At 34.9% G+C, this 14,674-nt stretch overlaps 1 protein-coding gene across 1 annotated transcript in view; it reads right to left on the bottom strand.

The window, feature by feature from the left end:
- Positions 1 to 2,875: 2,875 nt before the first annotated feature.
- The window catches only part of LOC145260497 (ergosterol biosynthetic protein 28 homolog), a 56,793-nt gene continuing 44,994 nt past the window's right edge, over positions 2,876 to 14,674 (bottom strand). Inside the window, exons 3-4 of the mRNA XM_080118608.1 lie at positions 12,113 to 12,231; positions 2,876 to 6,620 (exon numbers count right to left, since the gene is read on the bottom strand). Of these exons, the coding sequence (XP_079974734.1) occupies positions 6,547 to 6,620; positions 12,113 to 12,231 (193 nt within the window). The 3' untranslated portion in view covers positions 2,876 to 6,546. The remainder of the gene's footprint in view (positions 6,621 to 12,112; positions 12,232 to 14,674) is intronic.

The raw sequence follows: 14,674 nt of genomic DNA, 5'->3' as shown, positions 1-14,674 counted from the left end.
ATCCTCTCTATCTGGACTCAAACATACCCCTATTTTATGAGTTTCCACAAATGTAGTTTCCACAATACCAGAGTACCAGGAATCCTGATAACAACTATATATTCACCAGTTGATGGTAATTTTCATCATTTCTATTCAGTTGAATTTTCAGTAAAACAACGATGTAAACAAAGAAATAAAACGGTAATTTTTTCATTTAAAATGATTACTTTTATAGTTTTATGGTATGCTGAAAATGAATATCGCATTTAAATTTTCTGCAAATAAGTTTTCTGGATATTAAGCAATTTCATTTCTTATGTTATTGCTGGTGGCCATCTTGGAGCGTGCAACTATGAGAAACTATGCGCAAACACACGTACAAAGATGGCCACCAGCAATGACATTGGTTAATAGCTGGAAAGCTAATTATTTGTGGAAAATTTAAATGCAATATTCGTTTTCAGCATACCCGAAAACCTTCAGAGGTTGTCATTTTAAAGAAAAATGTTTAGGTGAAAACGAGGTAAAAATTTACAAAATGCATCACAAAACACGGAATACAAAACAGAAGCTTGCTGACTGTATGCTACGCTGACAAAATTGCATAGCGAGTCGTTTTCCCATTAAATTCTATATTCTGTAATTTCTATAAAAGATAACATTTTAAAGAAATTTCCGCACAATTATCAAATATTTACATATTATACATGAAAATAATTCTGAAACTATTATCTATATGAAAATGGATGATATATACCATGTATCTCATCAATTTTAAAATATTTGTCAACTTTGCTCGGTCGTATCTTTGCTTCCTGTGGTCATAAAAATCAAAATCAAATACCAATAGAGATGGACTTCTATGTTTATATAGCCTGTAAAATTTCAGCCATATCCAATCAAATTTAACCCCGCGCATATGTATCTAAACGTAACGTATAAAATGTAAATATCGAAAAAATAGTTTCCTTTTTTGCTGATGTCATTTTTTACCATTTTTTTCATTTTTAACTTGGAGCATAAAAACATTAAACGCATAAAAGAAAAATAAATTAATATCATTGGAATGCTTATTCTATTCTCTTTCCATCAATGTAATTCTTTTAAAAATTGACCCACAAATAAAAAAGATATGACTTGTTGAAGCACATTAGGTATGTAATATTGCCGATGTCCACGAAAATACAGCATACGCTTGTAATGCTAAGTGTAGTTGCACCAAAAAATGCAAAATATATGTAACAGTAATAACAACAGTAATCAAGCTTAGTGTTAATAATTTATTTTATGTTGAGAACAAGACACAATATGCACAATAGAATTTGACTTCTTAGGATGCTGGAACAATTTTGAAAGACAAAATCATAAACACCGTTTTCAGAAGATCAAATATTTTGAAACGGTGTGAAAAAAATTTTTTTTTTTAACTTGTTGGTAATTCATCGTGGTTACATCAATATCGAATATGAATGTCCACAAAAGAAAAATTTTTTTTTTTTAACTTGTTGGTAATTCATCGTGGTTACATCAAGATCGAATATGAATGTCCACAAAAGAAAAAAAATTTTTTTTTAACTTGTTGGTAATTCATCGTGGTTACATCAAGATCGAATATGAATGTCCACAAAAGAAAAAAATTTTTTTTTTTAACTTGTTGGTAATTCATCGTGGTTACATCAAGATCGAATATGAATGTCCACAAAAGAAAAAATTTTTTTTTTTAACTTGTTGGTAATTCATCGTGGTTACATCAAGATCGAATATGAATGTCCACAAAAGAAAAAAAATTTTTTTTTAACTTGTTGGTAATTCATCGTGGTTACATCAAGATCGAATATGAATGTCCACAAAAGAAAAAAAAATTTTTTTTAACTTGTTGGTAATTCATCGTGGTTACATCAAGATTGAATATGAATGTCCACAAAAGAAAAAATTTTTTTTTTAACTTGTTGGTAATTCATCGTGATTACATCAAGATCGAATATGAATGTCCACAAAAGAAAAAAATTTTTTTTTTAACTTGTTGGTAATTCATCGTGGTTACATCAAGATCGAATATGAATGTCCACAAAAGAAAAAATAGCAAATCTCCATGCTGTACTTATTTATCAAGGAAAAAGACTTCATAAAAATTCATCCAGTAGTTTTTCATAAAATAAATTCAAGTTTTAGCATCACCCACATTATCAGCATATTTTTTTTTTTTTTTTTTTTTTTACATGGGAGTTACAACTTGTCAACGCCGAAGGCCACTCAAGGATGAGGGTTAATGAATGTAAGGTTGTAGTGTATCATTAATGGTGTAAATTGGGTAGAATTTGATTATTTATGGGGACGGCCCAACAAGAACTTGTTTACATTAGATTTGAAGGCTACCATGTTGCATTAAACTGGGAAGCAGGCTAGTGGAACCGTGTTCCACATGCAGGCAGTTCTGGGAAAGAAGCTTTGTTCATGGAATCTGCATTTAGAATTAGGTACAGATAGAGAGTAGGACAAATCATATATAGTGGTTGTAGTTAGTCGAGTGTTTTTTTTTTTTTTTTTTTTTTTTCTTTTTTGTGAAAGTTGAGGAAGGAGATACCTTAGATTGGAGTTCAGTCGAGAACTTGCGATGAAAATAATGATAGAGGTTTGCAACGTCTCTTCTGTGGGAAAGAGGTTGCAGGGAAGAGAAAAGGGCATCACCTAGGTTTCAAAGCTGGTTTTGAACTCTATCAAGGCTGGAAGGATTTCTTTTGCAAAAGTTTGAATTATCTCCCTTGAATTCCAAAATTATGATAATAATGTCCCTAAGAAGTACAACATAAAGGTTTCTTGTTTTGTTTATTTTTTTTTTTTTACACATTCAATTTAGCTGGAACAATGCAGAAGCACTACCATGGTTTCTGTGTGATATTATTGTAATTAACAGACATGCTTTCTTTTTTCTTTTTTTTTTTTTTTTTTAGCAGTTATCTCGGCACGGTAATAAATCCCGGCTTTTCAAAGCCCATCCTTAGACCTTGCTTATGCAAGTTAAGTTCATAGAGCACTTTTAGTCAAATCATTAGTTTAGCATACAAACGATGCATTATTTTTCACATTATTTAAGGCCAAACTGAATTCCATTATTACCCCATGTGACACGATTCTGCTTGCTACTTCTACTTCCTTTAATTACTACCTTTGACTTCTCTCACTCCTCCTCCTCCTCCTCCTATGATAGTTTCATCATCTTTGCTTTCTTCTTATATCATCTGCTGTTGATATCACACCTTTTTTCATTTTAGAGCTTTGCACCCTTTCTCTCATTCTGGCAAATGTCTGCTGGTATATTTTCCTTCTTTCTCTTCCCTAATCGCCCTTTCCTTCTTTTTGAAGTGTTGAGGGTTTTAATCTTTCGCTCACATAGGTTACACCTGATATTATTCATTCAAGTATTTTGTTGATCGAATCGTATTTCAAAGTCTATAAATTGGATCTTTTCAATAGCCTACATTAAATGCTATATCTTTAGAAAGCCACAATTCGCCCATACAAGGAGTAATTGTTGTCACATCTGGGCTGATGAGTCTATCATTAGTCTCTTACTCTTAGACAGGGTCCAAAAAAGCGTCTAAAACCTAATAGGTCTTGTACTATCGGCCAAGCTCAAATCTTTATCCAATCACCGCAATATTGCATCCCTATGCATGTTTAATGACTGCTTTAATTAAGTCTTTTGTGGAAAAGGTGTTGAGTGCAATTCAAATGTTTGTGGTATTTGTAAGCGTTGGGTACACAAGAAGTGCGGCAAAATTATAAGTAGGTCAACCAATTACGGTTCTGATCTAAAATTTTCCTATATTAAAAAAAAAAAAACAATTTATGAAAATAATCTGTATAATGTATGTACCCGTGAGATTATTTCATATTCCAAAAAACCATGTAAATTGATCAAGTAGTTATATTTTTCTGTAATAAAATTAAATTCTGAGTATCCAAGGAGTGATTGTCTTGCCTGCCATTTTGAAAATTTAAAAAAAAAAAAAACTGTCAAGAAACAAGGAAAGATAACTCAACAATAATTTATACTTACTAGACTTAAGTTGCGATGTGTAAAAATTCCCATTAATCACTTAAAAATTATTACTTTTTTTATAAAAATAAAACTACTTGATGAATTTGTGATTTTTGGAATATGATATATATCAATTTTTATCCTTTCTTAAACTATGTGTAGAGAATCCTAATTTCTGTGTAAGAAGTGTAAAACATTGGAGACGGATGAGAACTTGGAGAAAGTATATATGGATGGTGAGGTTCAAAATTTTGGTTACCCACTGATACCACTGGAGCATAGAGTGGAGCAGGTGCTAATGTGATTGCCAGAATTAGAAGCAGATGCATTAAGTTTAGGGAACTTCTACCATTACTAACCAGCAGAGTATTACTGCTGTTAACTAAAAAGCATGTGTACACAGTGGAATGATGTATGGAAGTGAAATCTGGCCAATCAGGGTTGAGGACATGCATTGCATGAAGAGAAATAATATGAGAATGATACGATGGGTGTGTAAGAGAATCGTAAAGACTGATGGCTTAGATCTGATAACCTGAAAGGAAATTGAAATCTGGACAGTATAGGATGATGTGTGAAGAACTGGAGATTCTGTTGGTTTTGTCACATTGAAAGAATGGATGATAGTTTTTGGGTTAGTGGATGTAGAACAGTTGAGCTAGCAGGATCAATTCACGGGTAAGGGCAAGGAAAACATGGTAATAAGTGATAAGGATGAACAAGAGGGATAATAAAGACCTGGCCAGAGATCAGTTAGTTTAGAGGCTTAAAAGTCACCCAACACATGCCAGCATGTAAAATGGACATCAAACCAAATATGATATATGATAAAAAATTTCCACAGGTGCCAAAAATCATACTTCATTTTTTTTTGTTCACTAAAAAAAAAAAAATTGAATTCAGTCTTGAAAATTTTCTTGCCTACTTTAAATATGTATGTGTATGATTAATAATCCATCCCATCTATCCATAGCCTTGAGCCCCCGGAGGGGCATAGGCCATCCACAACTTTGTAGATGCTTCTGTAGCATGGAGTTCTTTTTTCGGGGTGAGGGTGCTGGCCCTACACTCAACAGTGATCAATAATTCATCACATATATAAAGTAAAGTTAGTCTCTTTATCGTTTCTTTTGTAACAAAGCAGTGCACTATTATGATAACAGTGCGTATGGAGCACGTATGAGAAAATCAGCAGCAGCCGTGGGATAGCTGACTAGCAAAAATATTAGCAGCAGTATCCGTCTTAGCACAAATGCAAATTAAGCAAGTGTGCATGCGCTGACGTCATGGGAAGAAGGAGAGAAAAAAAAGGAGAAAAAAGGACAGCACGTGGTCAAGCAAAGAAAACGATTGAAAATGTTTTGACTCTTGTGCGTTGAGAGAAAGAGAGAGAATGCGCCACGTGGGTGAAAAAGCAGAAAGGCAGGCGATGAAAAATATGTGTGTGAAAGGGCGTCTTGACAGGTATGTTTGACGCATGAGTGATATTTTGAAACGCAGTGAAGTGTGTTGTTGGAAATTACTGGAATAAATGCTTTTTGTATTGACCTAAAAAAAGAAATGCTGAGTCGTATTTTTTTATGTCCTTCCTTGTTTGTTTGTTCCTGCGACGGTACCAGACAACGTGTGGGTCTGAGTGGTTGACATGTTACACTTTGTTATTGATAATTTTCTTCCTACAAAACCAATATTTGATTCTGGTTCTTCAGTTTTTCTTGCAGATCATTCAAAAAATGTGACTCTTATATAATTCCTTCCAGTAATACTTTGTGCAGATGGACATTATTTTACAATCCATCTTTAAAAAACGGGGGCGGGGGGTATAATTCTGTATTCATTCATACAGAGTTATTTCCCTTTACTATAAACACACCCCTCTCCCCACTCCACGCCAAATATTTTGGAAACATATGGATTAATGTTTAAAAAATAAATAAATTCCAAGTAAATACGCAACAGGCAATACTGAACTAGTAGTATTATATATTAATTATTGCTAATGGAAGAATTATCTTCAAATTCATCTTAAAATATCAGAGTGCAATTCTATATTCGTTCATACAGAGTTACTTCCCTTTTCTTAGACCCTCCTCCCTCCCCTGCAATTTAAAAAAAAAATGGATTAATTTAGATAAAAAAGAACAAAACATTCTAAGTAAATGCACAATCGACAACACAACAAAAAAAATGGATTAATTTAAATAAAGAAAAATAAAACAAATTTCAAGTAGATGCACAACCAAAAACGTTGGATAAGTACGTACAACCAGTATTATATATTAATTATTGTTAATCAAAGATTTATCAGGTTGTGAATCAGGTCTTTTTAAAATTTCAGGTGTCAGAGTGCAACATTCGAATTGATTAGGATCGGATCACTTATTCATTTCAGAGTTATTTCTTTCGCATCTTCTTTGATGGCAAACAGATGGTACATTTTAATTGCTGTTATCCAAACTGGAATACATGTTGTTTAATCAGTTATAACGAGAATCGGCACCAAACGAATCTTGTTCCAGTTATTAAGATTTTTTCAGCATTTTGTCTTGTGGTTGTAAGAACCAATAACCAACGATCATGGCTACAGCAGATGAACCTGTAAAAACAATGAGATAAATATTAAGTGTAAGGGGGGGGGTCAATTAGATATGAGACACACCAGAATCAGCAAAAACCAAAAAGGACCCACATTTTGGCTTGACACCAGTTTTTCTTTTACCTCTTGTTGAATTATCAAGAAACGATACGTGCACAACTTTGCCTTTGCAAATTTTTTAATTAAAAAATAAGTTTTATTCATAAAACATTTTGTTTTTATAAACTATGGTGATTTATATAAAAAAATAACAAAAAACAAAAGTAAAGAGAAGAATTTTGATGCATGTACCCATGACGAAAAGAAAATATCATACACCAAAATTCATGTAACTTGATCAAGAAGTTTTATTTTTATAAAGAAAATTGTGTTTAAACAATTAAGTTTTTCCAATATCCAATCTTCCTCCCTATATTAAGAATGGTTTTCTAAAATTTTGCAAAATTTGAATTATTTAGAACTAACCTGGGTGCCCAACGTTGCCAGAGTGTTTGTAGGTGTGTATTGAGCAAAAAAAAAAAAAAAAAAAAAAGTTGTAGTTGGCAGGCAGGCTTGAACCCATGACATGAAGGTGGAAAAGAAAATGGTTGAGCAAAAAATGGTTAAGCAAAAAATTTTTTTAAAAGTGGTAGTAGAAAGGCAGGCAGGCTCAAACCTGTGCTGCAAAGAAGGAAAAGAAAGAGGGGAAAAAATGTAACATGTTAGCTGCTGCGCCCATCATCAAACCAGAATTGACATAGGTTCAAATTAAGGCTAGATAATCGAAAAGAGACAATGACTTTCAAAAATATCGGTGAAAAAAGCAACCACTTCCTGTAGAAAAGTGCCCAGTTGAAGGTGAAGAAATTAATGTTTACAGCCAATATTTTGATATTTGTCATCCGAAGGCTATCCGGCGTTGCCCGAGTGTTTGGGGCTATCCGGCGTTGCCCGAGTGTTTGGAGGTGTGTGTGTTAAAAAAAAAACGTTGTAAAAGAAAAAAAAAAGGTTTAGTAGGAAGGTAGAATTGAACCCCGAAGCCTTGAATGAAGGTGGAAACGAAAGGGGAAAAAAGCCAGCCATCTAACCATCTCGGCCATGAGGAGAGAGGAATTGATAAGCATGTTAAGTTAAGGATTATAAGTGAAAGAGATTTGATTGAGAGGTGGCCGCTTGATGAGGTCATCGCGGGAGCGTAACAATAACGTGGCAGTTTTTTATTTACTGCGATGCAGTCTTTTGGGGTTTGTTTACTTTGTTTCAATGCAGGACAGTTTTGGCTTCCCCAAGATGATGGGGGGGGGGGACCAGCTCCCCATTTAAAGAGGATTTTCCAAATTGAATAGCAATTGTCTGATATAAGGAGAAACTCCGCATTGATCAAAGCTAATTGCTTTTGGACGTTCCCGGCGCAATCGCCGGGAACGATGTGTTAATCTTAGTTTCATTTTTATATGAAAAAGTCGAATCAACATGTGGCGATCCAAAATTGTGGAATATTTAGCTGTTCAAAGTCAGACAAATTAAATAGATAGGCGACCCCCGTTGTTAACACGTAGATATTACGATTTACACGTGATATAAAAAGTTTTAAGAATGAGTGAGGCGAGCAAGAACCAAGCGGAAAAAAGCCTTTCGCGGACATACACAAAAAGATTATTGTTGAACGATGAAATTTGATTTTCTTTTTAAAACAAAACTACGAGGGGCGTGCAATAAGTAATGCCCCTGACTCACTTCCCATAGCAGTAGAGCAACAAAACTTGGCACAGTTATTAGTCTTTCCCTACACCGTTTTTGTAGAACATCCCAGGTTGGTCTTTCAACCACGACCTGACATCAGAAATCAAGGCTGCATCATCTGGGAAACTCTTTCCTTTCAAAAACAACTTCATGGTTGGGAAGAGGTGAAAGTCAGAGGGTGCAAGATCAGGAGAGTAGGGAGGATGGGGAAGGATTTCATAACCATACGCCCGTGCTTCTGATCTGGCGACATGCAGGAAGAGGGTACCTTTGCTGATCTTGCCCCGCCTCTTGATTTTGATAGCTTCCCTTAATTTCCTCAAAAGTGAAGCATAATAGGCTCCTGTAATTGTGGTACCCTTTGCCAGGAAATCTGCCATCACTACTCCGTCCTGGAAATCTGTCATCACTACTCCGTCCTGGTACTGTGAGTATGACCTTGCCAGCGGAGGGCTGCACCGTTGCCTTCTTTGGAGGTGGTGAGTCCAAATGCTTCCACTGCATTGACTGGGCTTTGGTCTCTGGATCATAGTGATGGACCCAGGTTTCATCCTGTGTAATCAGTCTTTTGAAAAACTTTGACTCATCTCCTTGGCACATCTCCAAATTCATCCTCGAGCCCTCGACGCGTTCTCGCTTCTGGAATGGTGTGAGCAACCTGAGAATCCATCTGGCAGACACCTTATACATATGCAAATGGTCATGAATGATAGTTTCCACAGACCCTGTACTAATCTTGACATCTTGGGCTATTTGGTGAATAGTAATGCGCCGATCTTTCAAAATGGCAGCCTCAACTTGACGGACAGATGCCTCATCAATGGCAGAAAGGGACGACCAGGTCTGGGAGCTGTTTCTACAGACTTCCGGCCATGTTTGAATTCACGATGCCAGCGTTTTACAAGGTCATATGATGGGGCATTACCACCATAAGTTTCTTTCATTTCATCAAAAGTCTCCTGTGATGTACGTCTTTTCAAATGCAAAAACCGGATCACTGCTCGACATTCAACAGGCTCCATTTCACACCTGACTCAGTTCAAACACCTGTAAAACAGAAACCACGATTAGTTCAGAGCTGTAATTTGCCACATAACCCATAGATATATAAATCATTGCACATGCAAAATTTCAGCTAGATCAGACAACTGGAAGTGGGTCAGGGACATTACTTATTGCACGCCTCTTGTACCTGACCGATTTACATTATTTTTAATCTACAGAATTTTCTTCATGTCTATAGTATGTACACGATAGAGATTTTTCATGGGGGAAGAGTTATGGACTTACATTAAAAAGGAAAACATCACAATTTTTCTTACAAATGAAACAAATTTAAACTAAAAACATTTAAATAAGTTGATGTTGGTCAGAAATTGTTAAAACTTTTTGTTTTGTCAACTTTGTTAATTCATTTAAAAAAAGAGTGGGGTATATTGAAAATTTATTTGCACCAATCCGAAATAAAAATTAATAAATGTAACAAACAAACAAAAAAAATTCACAGATCATGACTCTATTTACCCCCTAGGATAGAGTTAGACACAATGTCGATTTTGATGGAGGAAAAATCCAGCGCCACAAAAAAAGGTCAATCTGGATTGAGACAAAAATAAAAATTGTCTAAGACTTGAAGAATTTATACTTCATTGACCTAAGACAGAAAAAGTAACAGGTCTGGGAGCTGTTTCATCTACACTTTGCTCCTAATCAAAAGATTTAATACTGTTTGGGAAAAGGAGTTCTTTTTCATTATTGTAGTGAAATTCGAAAATTGAAATATTGAATTTCAAATGAAACCAATTATATCTACTGAATTGTCATATTACAGTAATGAACATATCCAAAAATTATGAAAAACAATAAACTAGAAAATTAATTATTAATAAAAATAATTATTGAAGATAATTAACGCAAATTAAGTTTTGCAAAAAAAAAAAAAAAAAAAAAAGAAGAGTATTAATCGTAAGAAAAGGGAGGTAATTATTTTCTGAAAACTGAAAATCTTTCACCAATTTAGCAAAACTCCATTTTTGCTAATTGTCTTCGAAAACTGTATTCATTAATAATTAATTTTCTACCTCCTCGCTTTTTTTTTCATTACTTTTGGATATTTTCATTATTTTGACATGACAATTCAGTGTGCATTGTTTGCTTATAGTTTAACCAGGAAGTAAAAGAAACCGGTGTTAATCCAAAATATGTCCTTTTGGTATTTGCTGATTCTCGGCTGCCTCACAATGAATTCGTCCAAAGAAATTTAAAAAACAAAACAACAGTATGTTTTGAATTACTCAGATTACTACCTCCATTTTGATTGTTATTTTCGCAACGTTTCACCTGAGGTAACCTCCAATCTTTTTCAAGTGTGTTATTTTAGAACTCGGGAATCTTGATGTGGAACTTGGGTATCTGTATGGAATTCTGAACTGAACTTTTCACTTAATCTATGAGGGTAGATTGTTCTTGCCCCATCAGTCATGACTGGGTAGAAGTAATTTTTAAAAACTTTCAATCAGTTATTATCAGGCAACATTTGGATTGATTAGGAACAACGGATAAAGGTGCTGAGCTCAATCAGTTCTAAGAATGACAGTCTGAATTTTCATTTAGTTTTAGGTACAAATAGAGAGTAAGGTTCAATCCTCACTATGGATGATAATACTTAAAATAACATAAAACTTAACATTTCTACCTGCTCATGGCTGACAAAACAAGAACAATCTACCACTGTGAATTTATTTTTAATAGGTGGGTCATTGTTTATCAAGACATAAAAGGTCACTCGAGGATAAGGATTAATATGTGTTAGGTGGTCGGTGAGATAACACCATGATGATCAGTAATAGTAGAAATTGGGTAAAATTTGATTATTTAAAATGACAGCCCAACAAGAACTTGTTTACATTGGACTTGAAAATGAACATGTTGTAGTCAGCTGGGAAGCAGTCTTTCAGTATTGTGTTTCACAGACAAGTAGTTCTAGAAAGGAAACTTTGCTCATGGAATTTCCATTTAGTTTTAGGTACAGGTAGAGAGTAAGGGAAATTGTGGGCAGTGGTTGTAGTTAGATGAGTGTTTGATGAGGAAGGGATCATAGTTTGAAGCTCAATCGAACACCTCCCATGAAAATATCGATAGAGCTGTGAGAAAGAGGTAGTAAGGCGGAGACAAAGGACATTCAGTTAAAAAATGTGAAAATTACAACCAAGATGAGAATTGTAATCCGACTAATCCAAAAGTAGCAATCCTTATATCAAAAAAAAAATAAAATAAAATAAAAATAAAGTAAAGATTATAAAAACCAGTTTTAGCAGATGTATACAAGACCTCTTGAAAAATGTTTGCTATTTTAACCCTTCAAACCTTAAGATTATTTTGAATTTAATTATGTTTTCAAACTGTAAAATAACAATGAACATATGACTTGTTCAATTTTTAGATAGGATTCAATTTGCTAAGTTTTAACATAAAACGATCATGCGGCTGCAGTTAATAATACAATGCAGGTCCATATTACCTGGATTCATTGGACTAATGTTCTCATCTTGAGTGTAATTGCACAACGTTTCGAACGGTGTAACCTCCAGCCTTCTTCAGGTGTATAAGTCGCTATGTTTGGTAAAGGAAAGCAACAAACATGGCGACTTATACACCTGAAGAAGACCGAAGGTTACATCAGCCGAAACATTGTGCAAATAAAACTCAAGATGAGAAAATTAGTTTAAATTAATCCAAATAATATGTCATCCCTCATCTAACAAATTTACCTGAAAAGAGTAATGCCATGATGACGCCAATTCCAGGCCGAGAAGTTCCAAATAGCACCAGTTCACTGAGGAAATGAGCCACAGTCAAAAGAAAGGAAAAGACAGTGATATGGTAGAGCCTAAAAAAAAAGAAAGGAAGGAAATAAAAAAGAGATGAAAATATAAGAATACAAAAACATCTATATATATAAAAGCAAAAATGTTTGCGTGTGTGTGTGTGTTTGTATGTCTTGCAAAAACTTTCGACACGGGCCATGAATTTTCACTAGATATGTATCATTTTAAAGCTCCAACCTTCGCCCGACAAATATCGAAAAATTGGCCAAAAACATTAATTCCTTCACCCTAAACTGGGCCCTTTTCTACAAGGAAGGTGCCGAAAAAATTGTTCCTTCATTTTCTCTCATCCTGCTACTACGACAATGACGTCATGTTTGACCTAGAAAACGTTCAACCACCTGCAAGTGTTTTTAAAGGTTTAATTTTATTCATTATTAAGTGTATGTCTCTTTGGCATAGGGGTAAAGTGTTGGGCATTTTTTTTTTCGCCTTAGCTTCGATGTTTCAGGTTCGAGCCTGTCTTTCTACCTAAACTTTTTTTCTCTTTTACACTTTTTTTTTTTTTTTTACGTTTGTTCGCTGTTTTGCTTTGTATTGGTTTTTCAAGTTTTTTTTAAACATCGTGTTTTTTTTTAATAATATTAAACAGGGTCACCCTCTCCTACATACACACCTCCAAACACCTGGGCAACGCCGGGTACCCTCGCTAGTCTATAATATAAATCTCACTTGTCTGTTTAAATGTATGTATGTATGTATGTATGTATGTATGTATGTCTCGCAAAAACTTTCGATAGAGGCGACAGATTTTCCCGAGATCAGAATCATTTGGAAGCTCAACCCTTTGGAAGACAAATATAAAAAAATTGGCCAAAAACATTAATTCCTTCACCCTCAACTGGGCACTTTTCTACAGGGAGGGGTCACTTTTTTCGCCGATATTTTCAAAAGTCATCACTTCTTTTCGATTGTCTAACTTAATTCAAACCTACGTCACTTCCGGTTTGGCGATGGGCGCAACAGCTAACGCGTCACATTTTCTTTTTCACTTTCTATTCCTCCTTTATGGTATGGGTTTGAGCCTTCCTGCCTACTACTTTTTTTTTTTGTCCTCACAATTTTCCTTTTTTTTTTGCTTAACCAACACCCTTATACACACCACCACTTTCTTTTCTGCCTTCACGTCAGGGGTTCGAGCCTGCCTGCCTGCCTACTACAACTTTTTTTTTTCTTTTTTGCTCAACACATACCTCCAAACACCTGGGCAACGCCGAGCACCCTGGCTAGTTTTGTTTTAATTAACAAATCCTGAATTTTTTTTTAATAAACGTTTTCTTCCATGAGCTGCAGAATATGAACTAACATGGCTGAATGTTCTCAAGCGCTACAATCTTGGGCCAAGGTGTTTGCTTGGTTCGTGTTCATGTGTGATCCTATAATTGACCCCCATCAAGTGCTAGGAAGTGAGAGAAAAAAAGATAAAACGAAAGAAAATAGGTTTAGTAAGATAGAAAAAAAAAAGAGGGTTTCTGTGGAATGACCTGGATTCGAACTTGAAACAAGTCTGTCTTGTTAATTATTAAGCCACTATTACATTCCTGTTGCTGTTAATTCATTTTGTTTGGATCAAATGATTTTTGTTGGCATTCGTTTTCCTGATATCTTTCTAGTTAGTTGAATCAATGGCAAAAGAAATGATTGGTTGACAATAAAGTTGGATTTAATAACAGTTTTCGGTTGGGAGTGTTTTACAACAGTAGTGAGTTAGACTTTTTACAACAGTACATTTATGACTGTCCAGTTGGAGACGGTCCAGTTAAGGACAGTCAGAGTTCAGTTGGACACTTATCGCAGTTCAAGGCTGGAGACAGATTGTGGCTTGGGCCTCGTCAGAAAAGCTTTGGAAGATCAAGGTGAATTGATGGCAACAAACGAATCCACCCTCGACAGAACATAGATGTGGGTAATAACATGTAGAGGGTCGATGATAATGCATACACCCAGAGACCAATATTTATGCAAAGTTTCAGATTTTTTGTTCTATTTTTGTTACTCTGTGTTTTATTTTATTTTTATACTTGTGGACCTGTGTGCATGTCACCGAAACCGCCAGTGCATGAAAGATGATGCAGCCAACACTGGTTTGTTTTGTCTACAGAGTAAACCTCTGATCCCTGACTCACTGGATGTCATGCTGTACTAAAAATGTACTTACGTGACATATTCTCGAAATTTGCATTAGTTGAGCTAATCTCTATCTATCACCATCCGACCATAATATATAACAACTCATAGACAAAGTCCAAAAAAAAAGAGTTGCAAATCTGATAGGTCCCACACTATCGGCCAAGCTTCAACCTCCGTTACATTGTCGCAATGTTGCACCCCTGTTTCTGTTTTACAATGAATGTGTCCTGATGAACTCATAGCATTATGAAAAGAGACAAACCCCAGTAAGTAAGAAGGCAAACTAGATAAGTTTGAAAATGATATTTGGAAAAG

This window comes from Euprymna scolopes, chromosome 36 (assembly GCF_053919585.1).
Source record: "Euprymna scolopes isolate OS-2025 chromosome 36, ASM5391958v1, whole genome shotgun sequence".
In the NCBI taxonomy this organism is placed as follows: Eukaryota; Metazoa; Mollusca; class Cephalopoda; order Sepiida; family Sepiolidae; genus Euprymna; species Euprymna scolopes.
This window is presented reverse-complemented; position numbering and strand designations above follow the sequence as displayed.